Below are 20,397 nucleotides of genomic sequence, written 5' to 3' on the forward strand. Positions count from 1 at the left end.
TATTTAACACATGCTACTGTATGTTAAAAAGTAGCAAAGAAGGTGTTTTGATGTGTTGAAAATGACGTGTCCTTTTGAAGAGTGTGGAGGCCCTGCTAGAGTAGACCAGCATGCTGCCTGACTAGAAACTGCTAGAGTAGACCAGCATGCTGCCTGACTAGAAACTGCTAGAGTAGACCAGCATGCTGCCTGACTAGAAACTGCTAGAGTAGACCAGCATGCTGCCTGACTAGAAACTGCTAGAGTAGACCAGCATGCTGCCTGACTAGAAACTGCTAGAGTAGACCAGCATGCTGCCTGACTAGAAACTGCTAGAGTAGACCAGCATGCTGCCTGACTGGAAGCTGCTAGAGTAGACCAGCATGCTGCCTGACTGGAAACTGCTAGAGTAGACCAGCATGCTGCCTCACTAGAAACTGCTAGAGTAGACCAGCATGCTGCCTGACTGGAAACTGCTGCCGTTAGACTGAAACCGTTTGTTTATCTATTTCATTATTATAATAAACATTTTTTTTTCTTTTTATAAATTCCTCAAACGTTGACATTGTACAGATTATTCTACAGATTTAATCTGACGGTATCAATTTTTTTTTTTTTTTACTGAAATTGAAAGTGTTGGAAAGGGCTCGATCCCATGTCCGTCTCTGCCAATCACAGAAGGGTCTTCCTGGAATGTGTTCATTTGAATATTCTACAATATAGGAGTGCTGATCTGACACCAGTTTGACACTTAGGCCCGGGTGAAGTTCGGACAATCACGTGACCTGACCGGCGACCCTAGATCAGTAACGTTAATCCTATTATTCATCTCCTCCTATGCATTTTTGTCCGTGAAAACAACATTAACATACAAAAACACATATAAACACACAATACCTACAGTCTGAAAACCATGCTGGCTGACACAGAACGGGTCAAATCCAGTTCAGCTGTCAAATCAGGAGACATGGCCTTCTATTGAAAATATACCACTTAAAGGTGGGGTAGGCAGATTTCGTATACCCATGTTGGTATAAAGAGGACGTTCTCTTTATATGCCGACAACTGACAATAAATCAAATGCGCTGAGAAAACAACCACTGTCTCTGTAATCAGCCACTCCACAAAATATCAGGGTGGCCCGAATCTTAACACTTTGGGTGCCAAAAACTATTAAAGTAGTTTCTGGGCCTAAGTCGTTCAGTGCCAAAAACGACTTAATTATCCATTATCCACCCAGGGAGCCTGTTGTTAGTTACCATATGGAATGAGTCTGAGGTCCCCAAGGTGCAATACCAGCCGCATCCCGCTAGACGGCGGTATCGAGCACCCTTTCTAACCTTGTATCTTCCCCTGTGGGACGGCCAAAGGTCTGGGTTAAATTTGTTCTTGTCTGCCGAGACGAATGGTGGTCCCGGTTCCATTGACACGCGTCAAATATCCCTGATCGATATGTTGTTGTGGATTATGCCATGGGCCAAATGGACATTGGATGTACCAGATGGCGATCAAACAATTGGAATATTATTTTTGGAATACTCCCGATCGCAGGTAAGAACGATCTGATGCCAATTTTAGCTTGATCCTGTAATGCTTTCATACCGATCGGGCTGATAACCGTTATTAGTGTTCAATACGAATGCCGTTACTGACAATCAAATAATCAGAAACGACCCCCCCCCCTCCTTTTATGCATTCATGATGGAACATAATACCTATGATATAGATTTGATTTCGGGATAATAGCGCATACAGGCAATAAACGGCAACGTCTATAGTGGAATTGATGTGTAGGGCTATGACTCAGCATTTCATGAATTACCCCAAACCACGCTATAACCAAACATATATTCACCACGGTATAACACAGGAACGTATGGATAGAAAAAATTATTCTTTTTCACATATTGAATGATAGATAGGTGATGTCAAATGGGCCATAGTATTTTATCCATAGCTATAATATAGAATATAGTTATAGCTCTACAAACAAGGTGACGGATTCCTATCTATCTAGTGGTGGCCTCGCTACAGAATGGAGAGAATGTCATTTGAAGACAACAGGCTTTGATAGATTCTCTTTCTGATTTGACTGAGCTGATATGGAAATGTGTCCCGACCTTGAAAACTTGCAGAGAGTGTACTGTGACCACAAACAAGTTCAACACAACACCTCAAGAACACACTTGTATCTTCTGTGCAAAACATGCAGTGGTGGAAGAAGTACACAGTTCCTTTACTTAAGTAAAAGTAGAAATACCTAGATCAATAAGTACCCTACTGTGGTAAAAGTAAAAGTCCTCCATTCAAATTCTACTTAAGTCAAAGTAGAGATGTATTTGTTATTGAATTTACTTAAGTATCTAAAGTAAAAGTATGCATTTTACATGATGTTTGTGTATTCCAGTGCTTGGGAGCATTCAATCCTCGATCCATTGACCTCTATCGGCTATGTTAAAGGTATATCGTCCAGTTATGCTGCTCTGATTATGTCCTCTGTGAAAGTATGATCTTCATACATTTTTACCTCTTTTTCTATGCAAAATCAATTTCTTCAAAGTAACTAGTAACCGATGGGTTCAGATAAATGTAGTGGTGTAAAAAGTACAATATTTACTTTGAAATGTAGTGGAGTAAAAGTATAAAGTTCCCTAAAATGAAAAATACTCACATAAAGTACAAGTAGCTCGAAATTGTACTTAAGTACAGTACTTGAGTAAAAATACTTAGTTCCTTTCCACCACTGAAAACGTGCACTGAGCAGCAACCTGCTAGGGAAGGACAGCACAACACTGAAACCACTGTGGATGCAGACTGAGGGAAGGTGGAGGTGAGGATGCATGGCAGCGCGCCGACATAACGGAGAGGGGAAATAGGGCCTGTTGCAGGGGGTGGAGACTGGCAACGTGAGAGCGAGGTGACCAATGGAGCTACGATGAAAAGATAACCGTTGGGTCATAAATTATTGGCGAGGTTGTCCAACTACATTGCCTCAAAATGTCGCGATGAGGGGGCTTTATCGGAGGAGATCATCATGGAGAATCATAAGGTTTGGTCATTGTGGAGAATCATACGGTTTGGTCATCGATCGTGGAGAATCATACGGTTCGGTCATCGCAGAGAATCATACGGTTTGGTCATCGATCATGGAGAATCATACGGTTCGGTCATCGATCGTGGAGAATCATACGGTTCGGTCATCGCAGAGAATCATACGGTTTGGTCATCGATCGTGGAGAATCATACGGTTTGGTCATCGATCGTGGAGAATCATACGGTTCGGTCATCGCAGAGAATCATACGGTTTGGTCATCGCAGAGAATCATACGGATCGGTCATCGCGGGGAATCATACGGTTTGGTCATCGCGGAGAATCGTACGGTTTGGTCATCGCTCGCGGAGAATCATACGGTTTGGTCATCGCTGAGAATCGTACGGATCAGGGGGAAACACTGACTGAAAGAGACAACCAGCCTTCTGCTTGTTGCATGGAAACCAAAGACTCTATGTTTTAGATCTAAGGAGGTACTGTATGTGGAGGAACACCGTGACCTCTAATGTTTGAACTCTTGGTATTATGATGTAATGACCCTTCCTTCTTTATTGGTTTCCTTGGGTGCGGTTAGTTTGGGTTGGTGTGAACACCGGACTCTAACTCAGGTCCAAAACAACTGAACCCCGATCCACCTGTTCGAGGAGGTCTCTGCCCGTTTCAGAGTCACCACTGGAGCGGTTCTTTTGAGGCGAGAAAGCGATCGGACCAAAAGCAAAAGATGGTTTCAAAAGAAAACAAATCCCTGAGAGATGTGTTGAACATGTGATGTTTTGTAAGAGATGGACTGAGTCCATAATACACCCAGGCAACTTGTTCAGGCGGAATATTACCTTCAGCAGTGGATGGGGTCAAATCAATGCAGATAGAATAGTGGGTCAGAAACCACAGGCAAGGTTGTACCGGGTACATCATACAACAGCTGTTCAACATTCTGCCTAGCAACATAGACAGACAATGCCTTTGTCTCCTGTTAACTGCCCTAGCTAGCTCCATAGTGGAGTTAACACTAGCAAGCACACATATTAGTGTTATTAAATGACCATGTTGCATCTGGAGCACTTAAAGGAACACGCCAACTTTTTGGGAAATTCGCTTATTTGCCATCTACCCTGGAGTTAGACAAGCAGATACATACCATTTTCTTCTCTGTGCATGCATGCATTAGGCTTAGGGAACAGTCGCACCGTTAGCCTAGGTTAGCGTCATTCAAGTTCAAGTTTCAAGTTTCTTTATTAGTTGTCATACAGAAGTACAGAATACTTTTATATAAATGCTTCTTTCTGTTTTGCTCCAGAGATTGTGCTAGATAAAAATAGATAAGTATAAAAGTATAGTAAGTATAAAATAGAAGTCAAGTACGTAGACAAAAAGTATTCAATATATACATATATACAATGTACAATGCAGAGTAGAAAGTAACTAGAGTTACAATACAATACAATATACTATATACTATACAGTACAATGCAGAAATGGGATGAGGTACAATTTAGGTACAATTTACAGTAAGGTGTAATGAGGTATGGGTTGTAGTGCAAATTCTTTGCCAATAAATATAAAGTGTGTTTAGGTGTTCTAAAGTGGGTAAAGTGGGTGCTGCAGTAAGTTGTTTGTTTAAAGTGAGTGTGTGCGTGTGGATGTGTGTGCTGTGAGTGCATTTGATGGTTGTTACGATTGTTCATTGTTCAATCATTGTTCATTGAGCATCTTGATGGCCTGGGGATAGAAGCTCCTTCTGAGTCTCTCTGTGCTTGCCATGAGACTCCAGTATCGCTTGCCTGACCGCAGCAGTTCAAAGAGGCAGTTGTTTGGGTGGCTGGAGTCTTTGATTATTCTCTTCGCCTTGCCCATGCACCGCTTGTTGTAAATGCCTTGGAGAGTGGGAAGCCCCCCTCCAATTGTGCGTTCGGCTGAACGGGCCACTCTCTGTAGTCTGCTACGGTCTTGTGCAGTGCTATTCCCAAACCAGGAGGTGATATTGCCAGTCACGATGCTCTCTATTGTGCATGAGTAGAAGTTCTTGAGGATCTTCTGACTCACGTTGAACTTCCTTAAGCGCCTAAGGAAGTAGAGGCGTTGTCGTGCCTTCTTGATAACACTGTCAATGTGTGTGGTCCATGTCAAGTCCTCGGATATGTGGACTCCGAGGTACTTAAAACTGTTCACTCTCTCGATGCTGAGGGGGCTGTAGTCCCTGACCCCGACCTCCTAAAGTCCACAATCATCTCCTTTGTTTTGCTGACGTTCAGGGAGAGGCAGTTCTCTTGACACCATCCCGCTAGAACCTTAACTTCCTTCAGGTAGGCCCTCTCGTCGTTTGCAGAGATCAGGCCCACCACTACTGTGTCGTCAGCAAATTTTATGATTGTGTTGTTCCGCTGTGCCACGCAGTCATGTGTGTACAGGGAGTAGAGGAGGGGACTCAGAACACAGCCCTGGGGGGCCCCTATGTTGAGAGTGATGGATGAGGAGGTGCAGTTGCCTGCTCTCACCACCTGGGGTCTGCCCGTCAGGAAGTCCAAGACCCACTGGCAGAGGTCATAGTTCAAGCCCAGGTCCCTGAGCTTGGCTATGAGTTTGGAGGGGACTATGGTATTGAATGCTGAGCTGTAGTCGATGAATAGCATTCTCACATAGTTCCCCTGCCTCTTGTCCAGGTGTGATGCTGCTGTGTGCAGCACATGGGCTATGGCGTCCTGCGTGGACCTGTTGGGGCGGTATGCAAATTGCAGGGGGTCCAGGTTGATGGGGAGGGAGGAGCAGATGTAGCCCTTCACTAGCTTCTCAAAGCACTTCATGGCTATGGAGGTGAGAGCTACAGGGCGGTAGTCGTTGAGGCAAGCAGGCTTGGATTTTTTGGGTACAGGGATAATGGTGGACTTCTTCAGACAGGTGGGGATGAGATATGAGGAAGTAGGTATGCCAGTGTAGCCAGTTCCCAACAGTCGCTCCAAATACACTCCAAATACAACTCCAAAACTTTCCTGTTCCTGTTGTGACCTGCATATATTTTTTTCATCAACATTTTCGTTCTCTAAGCAGTAGGGGTGTAACGGTACACAGAAGCCACGGTTCGGTACGTACCTCGGTATTGGGGTCACGGTTCGGTACGAGTTCGGTACAACAGAAAAAATATTTATAATAATTATTATTAATATAATTTTTTTTATTTCTTTAATTTATAAATTATATTTATGATAATTATTATAATTATTATTATTAAATAGAATAATTTTCTATAGGAAAAGTATGTTTATTTTTTTTATTTGATCAGCTGTGCCTGTGAGTCCGGCAATGTATGGGGCTGCGGCACTGCAGATTTACCCTACTCGAGTCCGGTGGGGGAGAATGTTGGTGTGTTTGTTGGTGCGTTTCTTTCCATTGGTTTTAATTTGGTTAACATTATTGGGCGAACAAGAAAACGAAAGAAAACTGTAAAATTGTAATGATGACCCTGCAGCTGTTCCAATTTAAATGTGCCTCGGTGTGCCTCGGTGTGCCTCGGTGTGCCCGGCCATGCGCGCTGTTCTCGCACGGACCTCGCGAGTGCCAGTGCCTGCATGTGCGACTGGTGTGTTTGCGTTGTAAAGAGGGAAGGCTCCTCTGAGCCGTGCGAGGGAAGGCTCCTCTGTGCCGTGCGAGGGAAGGCTCCTCTGAGCCGCGCGAGGGAAGGCTCCTCTGTGCCGTGCGAGGGAAGGCTCCTCTGTGCCGCGCGAGGGAAGGCTCCTCTGAGCCGCGCGAGGGAAGGCTCCTCTGTGCCGCGCGAGGGAAGGCTCCGAGGCGTATCCTTCGTATGGCTCTACGTACCGCACCGTGACGGCCGTACCGTAAATTCGCGGGACGAATACACGTACCGTTACACCCCTACTAAGCAGATATATACTCTGAATTTTTTTTTGCCGAACCACTGAGTGATTTCATCACCTCAAAAGCCCTGTTGTTTTTTGAAAAATACAAGTTTTGGAGTTGTATTTGGAGTGTATTTTGTGACTGTTGGGAACTAGGCTACACTGGCACACCTACTTCCAGTGAATGACGCTAAGCTAGGCTAACGGTGCGGCTGTTCCCTAAGCCTAATGCATGCACAGATAAGAAAATGGTATGTATCTGCTCATCTAACTCCAGGGTAGATGGCAAATAAGCTAATTTCCCAAAAAGTTGGCGTGTTCCTTTAAGGTACAAGGCAGGCCAACACTTGACTATCCCAGAGAGAGACGTTCTGTGGTCAGAGCTATAGATCCAATATCCACCACCCCATCCATACCCCCACACACACACACACATACACGTATGCACACACACACTCCCCGACTCCTGCTCACACCCCCACACACCCATTAAAGAATACCACAATATACAGCAGGAGGCTACATACCAACATTGCATCCCAATCAACCAGCACAATCCATTATAACCTACAAGCACCACATCTGATTAGGTAAGGATTTCCATTGTAGCCCCGGTCAATAGACCATCAATTCCTATGTCAAATAGTGTCCCTCTCATTAAAAAACACTAATTGATGAGGAGACAAATTACTTTTCCTTTTGCTCTGCAGAATCCCGGCTTTTGCCCCGACCGCTGAGTGTGGAGAGAGGGAGGAGGGTAGGGTCACCGAGGTCTCTGCTGGGCCTCTGATTGCACCCAAATGACCATAATCGCTATCTTCGATCATTTGACGCAGTACAAGCAAGGTGGCCGACCCTGCAGAGCGGCCACGGGACACTCTGTAGAACTCTTATGTTTACAAGTTATTATGAAAGATGATTAGAAAGCATGTTTGGTTCATCTCGCAAGCTATCTACTTAGCTATCTGAACCACAACGCTAAATAGTATGTTTTATCCCCCCGCAAACGCATTGTCTCATATATGTTGCTAGGTTACGGGCTGCATTGGCGAGCGATCAGAAAACTGAACAGCTGTTTAAAGATGTACTAAGATGCTCTATGGGAAGCAGCTGTGTGCAGTGGAAAGTGGGGGGGGGGGGGGGGAGGAAGAGGGAGAGGAGGATGAGGGAGAGGAGGAAGAAAGGATGGAAAAGAAGGATTCAGCTTAAAATAAGAGGAGGCAGAGGATTAGGAGGGTGTGTGAGTAGAGGAGTGTATGAAGGTGACGTGAATGAGAAGAATCAGGAAAGCGGAGCAGAAAGGAGGTCATGGTTGTGTGGTCTGTACGGTCTGTATGGTCTTTATGAAAGTATGAAACACGTGTTAGTCAACATTAGTGAACGGTGGAGGAGGAGGAGGAGGAGGAGGAGGAGGAGGAGGAGGAGGAGGAGGAGGAAAGGAGGAGGAAAAGGAGGAGGAGCAGGAGGAGACAGTGATGTACCAGTCTTAAACCAGCCACGGCACGCTTCCATTTGTTAGGCCGCTCTTCAACCTGCTCTCTGGGCTTCTACACATATATACACACACAGACACACACACATATACACACAGACACACACATATACACACAGATAAACAAACACACATGTGTGTGCGCACACAGACAAATGTACACACATGGATACAGAGAAACACATCCAACCAAGAAGTACCAGAATCAAAACACAGCTAGTAGTTTTAGTTAGTAGAGTAGCTAGTTATGTTATCAATGGTATTACTATTTAGTCATTATATACCAATAGCACTCCAAATGTATCACACACACACACACACACACACACACACACACACACACACACACACACACACACACACACACACACACACACACACACACACACACACACACACACACACACACACACACACACACACACACACACACACACACACACACACACACACACACACACACACACACACACACACACACACACACACAAGCAATGATACACAGACATCTTACAGCAGCTGTGAGAATTGAATGTTACATTACTGTACGTTACTGAAAGTAGAGTTTTGGTTAAGAGATCTAGACACGTTTCAAACAGTGAGGAGTTCAACAGGCATTTAGGGAGGGGGGGGGGTCAGAAACATGAGGAACCAGGAGAAGCATTTGAGATCTCTAAATCCATTTAAGAATTGCGATTCTGTCTCTACTGATCAATTAACAAATTCCAAAGATAGATACATTGTGCCTTGCTTTGTGATTGCAGAAGACTGCCAGTAACATGTTTCTGTTCAAATAATTGCATTTATGTTTCATTATTGAGTGACTAAACTGAAGGTTTACATCGACTAAAGGTTTACATTGGATGTGATTTAATTTCCTTAAGAACTATTAAAGTGTCTACTGCAGTCAAACAGGAAAAGTAACTCAAAACAGCATCTAGAATCAAATGAATACTTGTATTGAATCGAGAATTCACTGAGAATTGTGTCTCCAATCATTTAAATTGAATCGAATTGTGAGATTTCTTGAAGTGTGCGCCTCTACTCTAAGCCCTTTAGAACTCGTAAAGAAAGAGTTCTAAGAAACAAACAAAGAGAGAACTCTAAAACAACTCTGACAGATCAGAGAGCAGCTGAGTGCAGTGATTGGGTGTCGTACCTTGTGCTGCGACCTCCGTTCTTTCTTCAGGGACTTCTGCATGACCCGGAACTCATACTCTGCCCGGGGGTGATCCTGTCGGGAGAGACAGGCAGCGGTTTGGGAGAATGAGACGGACAGAAAGGAAGACAGAAACAGACCGGCGGACGGGCAGGAAAAAGAGAGAAGGTGTCTTCCTGTTCTGCGTAGACTACACTAGCCCATACTGTACACTAGGGCTGACCTCGACTAGTCCAATAGTTGACTAATCGATCGAAAGGAGCCGTAGTCGACTGCCAACCTCTTAGTCAAATGAGCAAAGAGGTCTAGAAGCTAGAAGTGGCTAACGCTAATGGTGCGCAAACCAGCGAGGCTAACTGCCTAAGAAAACGGGCTCAGAGACACTGAAAGAGGATTTCACCCGTCTAGCGAACACACTAGACTAGACATATCAAGATGTATCCATCAGTGGACCAATTGCATGCTTCCGCAGAGGACAAGAAGCCTTCAGTCGACTTCTTCAGACATTAAGCACCCCCACAGCCCAAATGGAATGACCCCCCCCCCGCTAGAAGTGGGCTAGCATCGTCTCCCGGTGCTGAAGAGCTTCCATGGGAATGTTGTAAGGCTGTCCCCGAAGCCTGTTTTTGGGATTCGAACTTCGTCAGGGTTTTTCAAACGGACGTTCGAACCTTCGTTTTTAATAAATAAATTGTTTTATAATAAATAAAATAAAATCACAATAACGTTTTTTTTAATATATATATATATATAAATATCCTCAAACTGAATCCTCAATTTGAATAAAGTGATTAATCTGATTAATTTAGTATTTATTTTTATTAAATAATTAAAAAATTATTAAATGTTAATAAAATTTATTAAACCTTGAATTAAATTAAAAATGTTTTTATTAAATAGCCTATATATATTTCTTTCTTATAAACATTTTTAAATTCTAATGTTCATTTAGAATTCGAATGCCAATGTAACGAACGAAGGTCTGAACGTTCGAACGTTTGGGCTCAGCCCTAGAATGCTGTGAGCCGCCCTCTAGGTCTGACCTAACCACTGGAATAAGGAAAATAACTGACTAGCTAAAAATCTATTACTATTTTTGCCAGAAGCCAATGTTTGTCTTGAAGGGTGTTTTGAAGGGTGAACATTGCAAGTGGAAGGCTAGAAACGCAGTGTGGGAGAAGAGAAGAGCTGGTGCTGTCAGTAGCTTAGCGAGGACAGAAGCTGTGGAGAGAGAGAGAGAATACTGTGATCCCTGTCCCATGCTGGGTTGGTCCGAGGCTAAACTACACTCTGCAGCAGTTAGCCTACGGCATAGGGCCCAGCTTCATTGATCCGTTGTGTCTGTTTTTAATAATTTTTCAATGAGGAGTATCTGTTACTCCTCATCATTTGCTATTTGGTACATGGCTAGCCTGACGTGTCAGACCCATGTAACAGCTAGCTACCCCAGGGCTAGCCTGACGTGTCAGACCCATGTAACAGCTAGCTACCCCAGGGCTAGCCTGACGTGTCAGACCCATGTAACAGCTAGCTACCCCAGGGCTAGCCTGACGTGTCAGACCCATGTAACAGCTATAGCTACCCCAGGGCTAGCCTGACGTGTCAGACCCATGTAACAGCTAGCTACCCCAGGGCTAGCCTGACATGTCAGACCCATGTAACAGCTAGCTACCCCAGGGCTAGCCTGACGTGTCAGACCCATGTAACAGCTATAGCTACCCCAGGGCTAGCCTGACATGTCAGACCCATGTAACAGCTATAGCTACCCCAGGGCTAGCCTGACGTGTCAGACCCATGTAACAGCTATAGCTACCCCAGGGCTAGCCTGACATGTCAGACCCATGTAACAGCTAGCTACCCCAGGGCTAGCCTGACGTGTCAGACCCCTGTAACAGCTAGCTACCCCAGGGCTAGCCTGATGTGTCAGACCCATGTAACAGCTATAGCTACCCCAGGGCTAGCCTGACATGTCAGACCCATGTAACAGCTACAGTACCAGCTAGCTACCCCAAGGCTAGCCTGACTTGTCAGACCCATGTGTCTGTCTGTCTGTCTGTCTGTCTGTCTGTCTGTCTGTCTGTCTGTCTGTCTGTCTGTCTGTCTGTCTGTCTGTCTGTCTGTCTGTCTGTCTGTCTGTCTGTCTGTCTGTCTGTCGTCTGTCTGTCTGTCTGTCTGTCTGTCTGTCTGTCTGTCTGTTTGCCTGTCTGTCTGTCTGTCTGTCTGTCTGTCTGTCTGTGTCTGTTCGCCTGTCTGTCTGTCTGTCTGTCTGTCTGTCTGTCTGTCTGTCTGTCTGTCTGTCTGTCTGTCTGTCTGTCTGTCTGTCTGTCTGTCTGTCTGTCTGTCTGTCTGTCTGTCTGTATGTCTGAATGAATGAATGAAAACTTTATTTAACAGATTGCAGAATGGGTACAATACAGTACGGCTCAATACACACAATTTTTAAGGGGATGCAGACCTGAGAAAGACGTTTGTCTTGTTTCCATCAGGGTCCCCCATTTTCAATTCATATAGATATTCATTCATATATGTCTGTGTCTGTTTGCCTGTCTGTCTGTCTGTCTGTCTGTCTGTCTGTCTGTCTGTCTGTCTGTCTGTCTGTCTGTCTGTCTGTCTGTCTGTCTGTCTGTCTGTCTGTCTGTCTGTCTGTCTGTCTGTCTGTCTGTCTGTCTGTCTGTCTGTCTGTCTGTCTGTCTGTCTGTCTGTCTGTCTGTCTGTCTGTCTGTCCACTAATCATATCCTGGCCAGTGGAATGACAAGATATGTGCAGGGAGGTTGTGCATGTGTGCATGTGTGTGTGTGTGTGTGTGTGTGTGTGTGTGTGTGTGTGTGTGTGTGTGTGCTTGTTAACAGGGTGCTCAGCGCCAGCAGCAGAAGTGGCTGTAGAGAGAGATTAAAGAGAGTCTGTGGTAAAGAAAAAAAGTCAAACCTTGAGAGCTTCCTGTAAAACAGAGAGAATGAGAGAGAGAGAGAGAGAGAGAGAGAGAGAGAGAGAGAGAGAGAGAGAGAGAGAGAGAGAGAGAGAGAGAGAGAGAGAGAGAGAGAGAGAGAGAGAGAGAGAGAGAGAGAGAGAGAGAGAGAGAGGAGAGAGAGAGCGAGAGAGAGAGAGAGAGAGAGAGAGGGAGAGAGGGGAGTGTTACTCAGAACATCCTGTCGTCTTGGTGAAAAGGGATGAAAACAGGAGAAACACTCCATGTCGTTCTGTTGAAAGATATATACTAGTGAGGTCATTTTGACTATTAAAAACGCATGTGTTCATGATCAGATTCGAGATACTTTTGGAAGAATAGGTTTGTTGATTGTTGTTGTTTGTTGCTTAAAAATAGGTTTGACTGGGAAAATGCATTTGGACGTTTTTATTGCTTAAATTGTTTATTTGAAAAGATATAATGGAACATGACAGGTCACCTGGGTGATTACAGATCATTTGTAGCTTTTTTTTATTAGGTGAGACAAGGGTAAAATACATTTATATCTGTTTCATTATTGTTCTTCACACTATTAACTTGACTGATATAATGATGTCACGGTCATGACAGGTAATACACTCAGTGATCGAATTACAGATGCTTTTTTTTGTATCTACTTTTTCTCCCCCTTTTTTCTGTATTTTTCTCCCATCCCCAATTTAGTCGTTATGCCAATTCCCTTCCTGGTCGTTGCGCACATTTCCCCCCCCACTAGGGAGGGTTGAAGACTATCACATGTCTCCTCCGATACATGTGGAGTCAGCCAGCCGCTTCTTTTCACCTGACAGCGAGGACTCTCACTGGGGGAGCGTAACGCGTGGGAGGCTCACACTACCTCCCCCAGGTCCCTTCTTCGCTGAGCAGGCGCCCCGACCGACCTGTAGGAGTCGCTGTTTTACAACGACCAGGATACACACCCCACCGGCTTCCCACCCGCTAACACTGCCAATTGTGTTAGTATGGACGACCGACCAAGCCGGAGGATTCGATACCAGTGTCTCTGCGGTGGTAGGCAGGCGCTTAGTCCTCTGCGCTACCCAGCCGCCCTAATTACAGATACTTTTGAAAGAAATACTTAAGGTGCAAATTGTATGAACATGTTGGTTTTCTTTTTGTATTCCTGCTCATGTGGTTGTTATAGAACGAGGACAGAGCTGGGGGTCGAGAGAAAGGTCACTAACAACATCCTGTCTGCTCCATGCTTCCTTATTCAGGGCCTCCTCCAAACTCTCCAGCTGAGTGATATCAGAGCTCTGCAGCCCCACGTGCCATGAGGCTGCGTCTTCAAAACACATACTGTTCATATTTCAGCAGCAGCAGGCGCCGCTGGAGGGAGGATTCAAGGTTATCTCCATTAGTTATTAGTTATATTAGATTCATGTCTAAAAAATGTAGGATTTATACAACTGGCTATTCATTTATCAGCCTCTAATGACTGTCCTCGCCTGCCCTCCCACGCCTGATATGTCCCAGTCTAGATACAGTGTCACGAGCTCATAGGACGTTGAAAGACTAACAAGATGGCGGCGTCCTTGTTGCCTGGATACACAAGGTGGATATACCTAGCCTAGTCACTACTGGACACTTCTGTCACGACTGGACACTTCTGTCCCTACTGGACACTCCCTCTCCATATCTGCGACATGCATGTAAAGAGTGATACAGAAATATCTACCGTCTGCTGTCATTGTCCCTCACCGTGTGTCTGTCATAGTATGAGACTAAAGCTGTTGAATGTCCCTGTAGTGCCATAATGTCCCAGAGACAAATCCCTGCACGTCCACATTGTAGTTGACTGTATCTGGTCAAAGTGTTTGTGACTCATTCCCTGAGGCCTTAGTGAGGCAGCGGGGCGTGAAGTTCTCTCTCACCTCCTCTTCCTCGAAGCCGGTGAGGTCCCACTCGTAGTTCAGCCTCATCTGCCTCCTCTTCCAGTGCTCCATGAACATGGCCGCTGCATAGAATAGAATAGAATAGAAGTACTTTATTAATCCAGAGGGAAATTCAGCACCACAGATCGCTCACAATGAACATTTAGTTAGTCAAAAGTCACAAATAGAACAGGAATAAACTGAATAAACCATATAATGTAGCTGTCAGGGAATAACCTTAAAAAATATGAACACTCATTGTCACACTGGTGACCATGTATATCTGAAACACACCAACATTATGGGAAATGTGCTTAGCGTCTCCTCCAGGGTCAGACAAGAAGATAGTTACCAGTTTCCTCTCTGTGTGCGTTCAGTCGAAAGCTACAAGCACAATGAATGGAAGCAGAGACGGACCACTAGCCTAGCTTAGCACAATGAATGGAAGCAGAGACGGACCACTAGCCTAGCTTAGCACAATGAATGGAAGCAGAGACGGACCACTAGCCTAGCTTAGCACAATGAATGGAAGCAGAGACGGACCACTAGCCTAGCTTAGCACAATGAATGGAAGCAGAGACGGACCACTAGACTAGCTTAGCACAATTAATGGAAGCAGAGACGGACCACTAGCCTAGCTTAGCACAAATGAATGAAAGTGGAGACGGACCACTAGCCTAGTTTTTTGGCCAACAGCTATGCTAGCTGGTCCGTATCCGAGAAGACAGTAAGTGCATTTCCCTTAATGTTGGTGTGTTCCTTTAAAAGATGTACTATGTTACATGTTCAATCATTTGGAAAGAAGGCCATGTAGGCCCAGCCACGTGTGGAATAAGCACAGGCTGCCGATCAGCACTGAAGGCTTGCGATCAGGGCTGAAGGATTTGTGTTGAAATGACTTGGTGCTAAATGACTTCTCATCACTGAGCTCTTTGTAATGTGTGATTCTCTTAGTGTGTTCTCAGGAGGACAGGATGCTCGCCATCTCCTTTTGCATTCCATTGTCTCTAGCTTCGGCTAGATTTGGCTGCAAAGTGCTTCACAGTTGTCTCAGTTTATCAGCGTTGTCAGAACGTAGGGTTCCAGACGCCTTCAGATCGGAGGTTGTGCTGAACTCAGGCGCCAGTGCTGATGAATGGACAGACAGCTGTGCTTTTTGACTACAAGTTGGGGTGAGGAGAGCAGAAGAGTGTCAGTACGTCCCCGTCTCCATTAGGACCCAACGCCAAGTCCATACTACAAGCCGACAGGACCTTGTGGACACTCAAAGCTTATTCCACATTGGACGTGATTGAGTCTACGCAGTCCTCGTTTCAAAGCATGGAAAGTCTTGGTATTTCTTCAGGGTAACTAATCTTCTGACCCATAGAACTTGTATTGACAGAATGGCTATTCTGATTCAACATTCATGGATAGTGTCTAGATCTCATAGCCTGGAAGAACATTTCCATGGGAATCCTCATGTTTTTTTTTATTTATTGTTTTTTCTGCTGCAAAGACGTATCTCATCCTAACTTTCACCTAAAAAGTGGTTAATAAACATATCCTTTACCTTAACCTCTGCCACCACCTAAATATGTAAAAATGAATGTACACACGTCATCCCCCACTACAGAATCTAGATCACCTTCCTGGAAGGTCATTTGGCTGCAACACCTTGAAATGGCTGCCATACATTTGATTATGTCATCATGGAAATCAGAGTTGGGTTTTGACGCACGAGACTTCAGAAAGTTGATTCCAGTGATAGTTGTGATGAACATTCCAACTCTCTGAGTCTGATGTATACTGTCCACATACTATATGGAAACACGTAGCGCACCGAGGGAGATCACCGCGATACATGCGGTGGGAAAGTTCTGTGGTTCTGAAAACACCAGTCCAGAACAATCCATCTGGCGAACGAGTTACCAGAGGATTCTGTCAGACGGAACGAACGCTCATCTGGGGAAAGGTACTAAAATTAGCGTGATAAATTATTAACTAGTTAATTAGAGAGATGATCATGGTGGTTCATGGTGAGAGATGAGGAGCTAAATAAATCTGTAATGAACACAGGAGATTAGCTAGATGGGAGCAGGCAGCAAGGTGTGTATAGGAGACCAGGGCCCTCATTCATCAACGTGTCTTACGCACAGATATGTGCTTAACCTGTGCGTACGACCATTTCTAAGCAAAGAGTGGGATTCATCAATTTCAACTTGAACTTGACTTCGTGCTTATGTGTACGCACAGCTCGGAGCACACTTAGCTGACGCCCAGTGGTAGAATATATTATTACAACAAGGAAATGAGCTTTTGTGCATTAGTTTCAACACTGGCATGTTCTGTATGAACCGTAATTCATTATAGTTCATTGTAAAATAGCAACAGTAGTGTAATTATGGTCAAAACCCTATAAATAGCATTTGGAATAATAGATCTTTCTCTCAGAATGAATGCAGCATGGTTTATATAGCGTTATCGGAATATACGGGGTGTACTGACTGACTGCGCTCCGCGTAGCTCAACTCGTTATTATTTTGCGCACAGACCGCAGAAACACGGGAACGTTTTGATTATATTTAAAAGGCTTTACGTTAAACGAAACAAGTGGAATTTCGAAGCTGTAAGCAGAATACAAGTCATATGAACACCCACGATATAGTGTTCTTCCCCCTTTTTACTGTATAAGAAAGAATAAAAAACGCATTGCAATGACACCAGATAGTGGACAGACTATGTAAATATGATGATGGGATTCAAGTTCGCGTTTTTGTTGATCATAGGCATGCTGTCAGAGTATGATATCTTAATCAAACATTCTAGAACATTTGTCGTCACAGATCATGTCATAATAGAACATAGGCTATGGCATGGTCCATCGTGATATTGTGTAGACTGTTATTACTGTACCGGTACCACCCATTGTGACAACAGCCTTGTGAGTCCCGCACACAAACATGATGGAATTCATGTATTGAAAGGCAGGCTACATCATACATGCAGTGAGATTCATTGTTCTTGTATATGCTCTCGTATTATTGTTTATATAGGCTACCCAATACTGACATCAAAATAGATTGTAGTATGCCTCTAGAAATCATATGCAGCAGGTAGAAAATTGACGGAAAATCCATCGCGATTTGGAATAAAATTGAGGAGAACTTTAATCCCTGGGTATTAATCAAACAACACGGGAAAAGGCAGTCATATTCCAGCACGGTCTTTATTAGTGTTTGCGCTGCCCAGGCAGCAATGGTTAATAGATATCATATCCGACATCACCGTACGTGTACACGTCTGTCAGCCTGTCTCATAACACGCTTCCCTCGGCTTAGTCCATTTTTCCACATTTCATGGGGGTATTCCATTACCGTATATGGTTAATCGGGGCGGTTCTGGTATGCAAATACTTAAAACAGTGCACGAGCTCAAACGTAGGATCAAAGTCATATTTATCAAGACAGGTGTGCGTAGAACCTGTGTACGCACGTGTGATAAATCCCGTTTTTTTTGTGCGTGCACTGATTCTAAATTCTGTGCTTACGTGTGGAAATAGAACATTTTCTACGCCACGTTGATGAATGAGGGCCCAGGCACTTAAGTACTGAACCGGTAGCAGCATTGGGTCCCAGCCAGGTAGATAGAAAGTCTTCAAAATATTCCTGAGAAATGTATTTAGAAAGTTCTTTAAAGTTTTCTTGTAAACAACTCACTTATATTCACATTTCTACCCAAATAGACCGTTTTCTCTTGTTGTTTTATGGTTTATAAGCTGAATACGTTTCCTCTTATAACTTTAGCAAAGTCCTTTTTCACAGTTCACTTTGCTCTCGCAAACAATGTTTATATCCCATTCCATTCAAGTTACTAAGACTTCACAACTCCATCAAATCATAATGGGCTGTTCATAGCCACTAGGATCTAGAACAATGTTTACATTTAGTCATTTAGGTGACACTTTTATCCAAAGCGACTTACAAGTTCTGTACAACAAGTCAGCAGGAAGTGTACAACTTCTTCAGCTAAGGGTCAGTAAGATTGTTCATCAAACAGTGTTGAACTTGAGTGCTAGAGACTTCAGTGCATATTAGCACAGTAGGTAATAATATAGGCAAGGTTGATTCCTTAGTAGCAGAGTGCATACTAGTGAAAGACTAAGGTTAGTAGTTGATTTTGTTTGAAGAGGTGTGTTTTTAGTCAACAACGGAAAATTGGGTGCGTTTCGGGCTGTCCTGATTGTGGTGGGAAGTTCGTTCCACCATTCTGGAGCGAGGACCAAGAATTCGAGAACCGAGCTTCTCTTTGATGACCCCCTCCCCCCGGAGCTCGGATAGGAGTGGGTCTGAGGCGGCCAGAAGATGCAGAGCGTATAGGGTCTTGAGGGCGTGTAGTTAGAGACCATTGACCGGAGGTAGGAGGGAGCCGTTCGAATTTGTACGGTGGTGGGGAGCCAGTGGGGTAAGAAGTGGGGTAACAGTGGTGTGAGCTGCTCCTCTTGTGTCCATACCAGGGGTTCTCAAACTGGGGTGCCGCGGCACGGGTCCGAGGGTCACGCCAGATCTGCTTGAATAGTATTATATTTTGTTTCGATTTCTTTTTTTACATTTTATTAAAAAAAATTCGATCCAAACTGAGACGGTGGCAAGATGAGGTGGCCAAGAAAAACATTGAAATGTTCACACTGACAGCCAATGATGCAGCACCACACAAGTCAGCGACTTTTTTTTAACCCTTTCACTGCCACACGACAAAGGGTTAACCCTTTCACAACCACACTACAGAAGGTTAACCTTTCACTACCACACAAGTTTAGTTTTAGTTTAGTTTATTTATTTAGCACATTATTTAAAAAAAAAAACAGTGCTAGTAGGAGGGAACGAAGCCCAAAGGGCTTGTACAAAGTTCCACTCCCATCTCATTGTCCATAAACAATATGAACGAAATACATGTGTAGCATGGTCTACAAAATAAACTACAAAACAGGAACAGAGACATAAGGCAGACACTATAACGAAAAGATGGAAGATTGACACGAGTCAGTAACAAGAACAATATTTTTTTTTGTACAAGAGGGCAAAGAAGAGGAGAATAACATATTAACGGTATATAATGAGGAAGGGTTAACCTTCTGTAGTGTGGTAGTGAAAGGGTTAAACTGATCGCTGCACACCTGCGCACGCTGGAGGAGAGGTTTGAGTCGCAGAGGTGAAGCGTCTGAACAGGCAAGCCGGGCGACTGCTTAGAGCCCCCTAGTGGCAGTAAACTCTGTACTGTAGTGGAGCAGGTACGGGTGGATGAAGTGAAACCTATGATCAGAACGATCAATCATGTGTTCTCTCATTGGACTCAAATCTAGTGAATGAAAAAGTGAAATTAACCCTTTCACTACCACACTACCAAAGGGTTAACCCAGGGGTCAGCAACCTTTACTATCAAAAGAGCCACTTTCCCCCCGTCCCACAAAATAAAATGCTCAGGGAGCCGCACAACCTATTTACCCTTAAAATGAAGATAACACCGTGTATAACGTTTTATATATCCCCAAGCATACCCCACATTTAGCATAAAACACCTGACAATTGCATACCCAAAGTAATTTGCGATTTTTTATACTTTATACTTATAGCACAGTTTGTTGCATTAATGGGATTATAAAGCAACAAAAAGAAAATGTTTGACTTTTTATTGCTGTTTTTACTAGGGATGCTCGATGTTGGCTTTTTTACCGATACCGATATACCGATATTGTCCAACTCTTAATTTCCGATACCGATATCAACCGATATCAACCGATACCGATATATGCATCGTTTTCCCCCCCCAAAATGTTTTATAATTTCAGGTAATTAACATTACATATCTCTTGTTGTGGAATTAACACAACATTATGCATACTTTTGACAATAAATAAAATCTGAATTTGTTCTTACTTGCTTGCCTGGGTAAATAAACGTTATAGAAATATTTTTTTTGAAAACCGATACCGATATTTTCCGATATCACATTTTAATGCCGATATCGGCCGATAATATCGGTAGGCCG

At 44.0% G+C, this 20,397-nt stretch overlaps 1 protein-coding gene across 1 annotated transcript in view; it reads right to left on the minus strand.

The window, feature by feature from the left end:
• LOC311245275 (anoctamin-1-like) overlaps positions 1 to 20,397 on the minus strand; it is a 167,448-nt gene that overhangs the window by 58,611 nt on the left and 88,440 nt on the right. Inside the window, exons 9-11 of the mRNA XM_084335111.1 lie at positions 14,638 to 14,653; positions 14,371 to 14,453; positions 9,534 to 9,608 (exon numbers count right to left, since the gene is read on the minus strand). Of these exons, the coding sequence (XP_084191237.1) occupies positions 9,534 to 9,608; positions 14,371 to 14,453; positions 14,638 to 14,653 (174 nt within the window). The remainder of the gene's footprint in view (positions 1 to 9,533; positions 9,609 to 14,370; positions 14,454 to 14,637; positions 14,654 to 20,397) is intronic.

This window comes from Notolepis coatsorum (genome assembly GCF_963971535.1).
Source record: "Notolepis coatsorum genome assembly, chromosome: 18".
Taxonomy (NCBI): Eukaryota; Metazoa; Chordata; class Actinopteri; order Aulopiformes; family Paralepididae; genus Notolepis; species Notolepis coatsorum.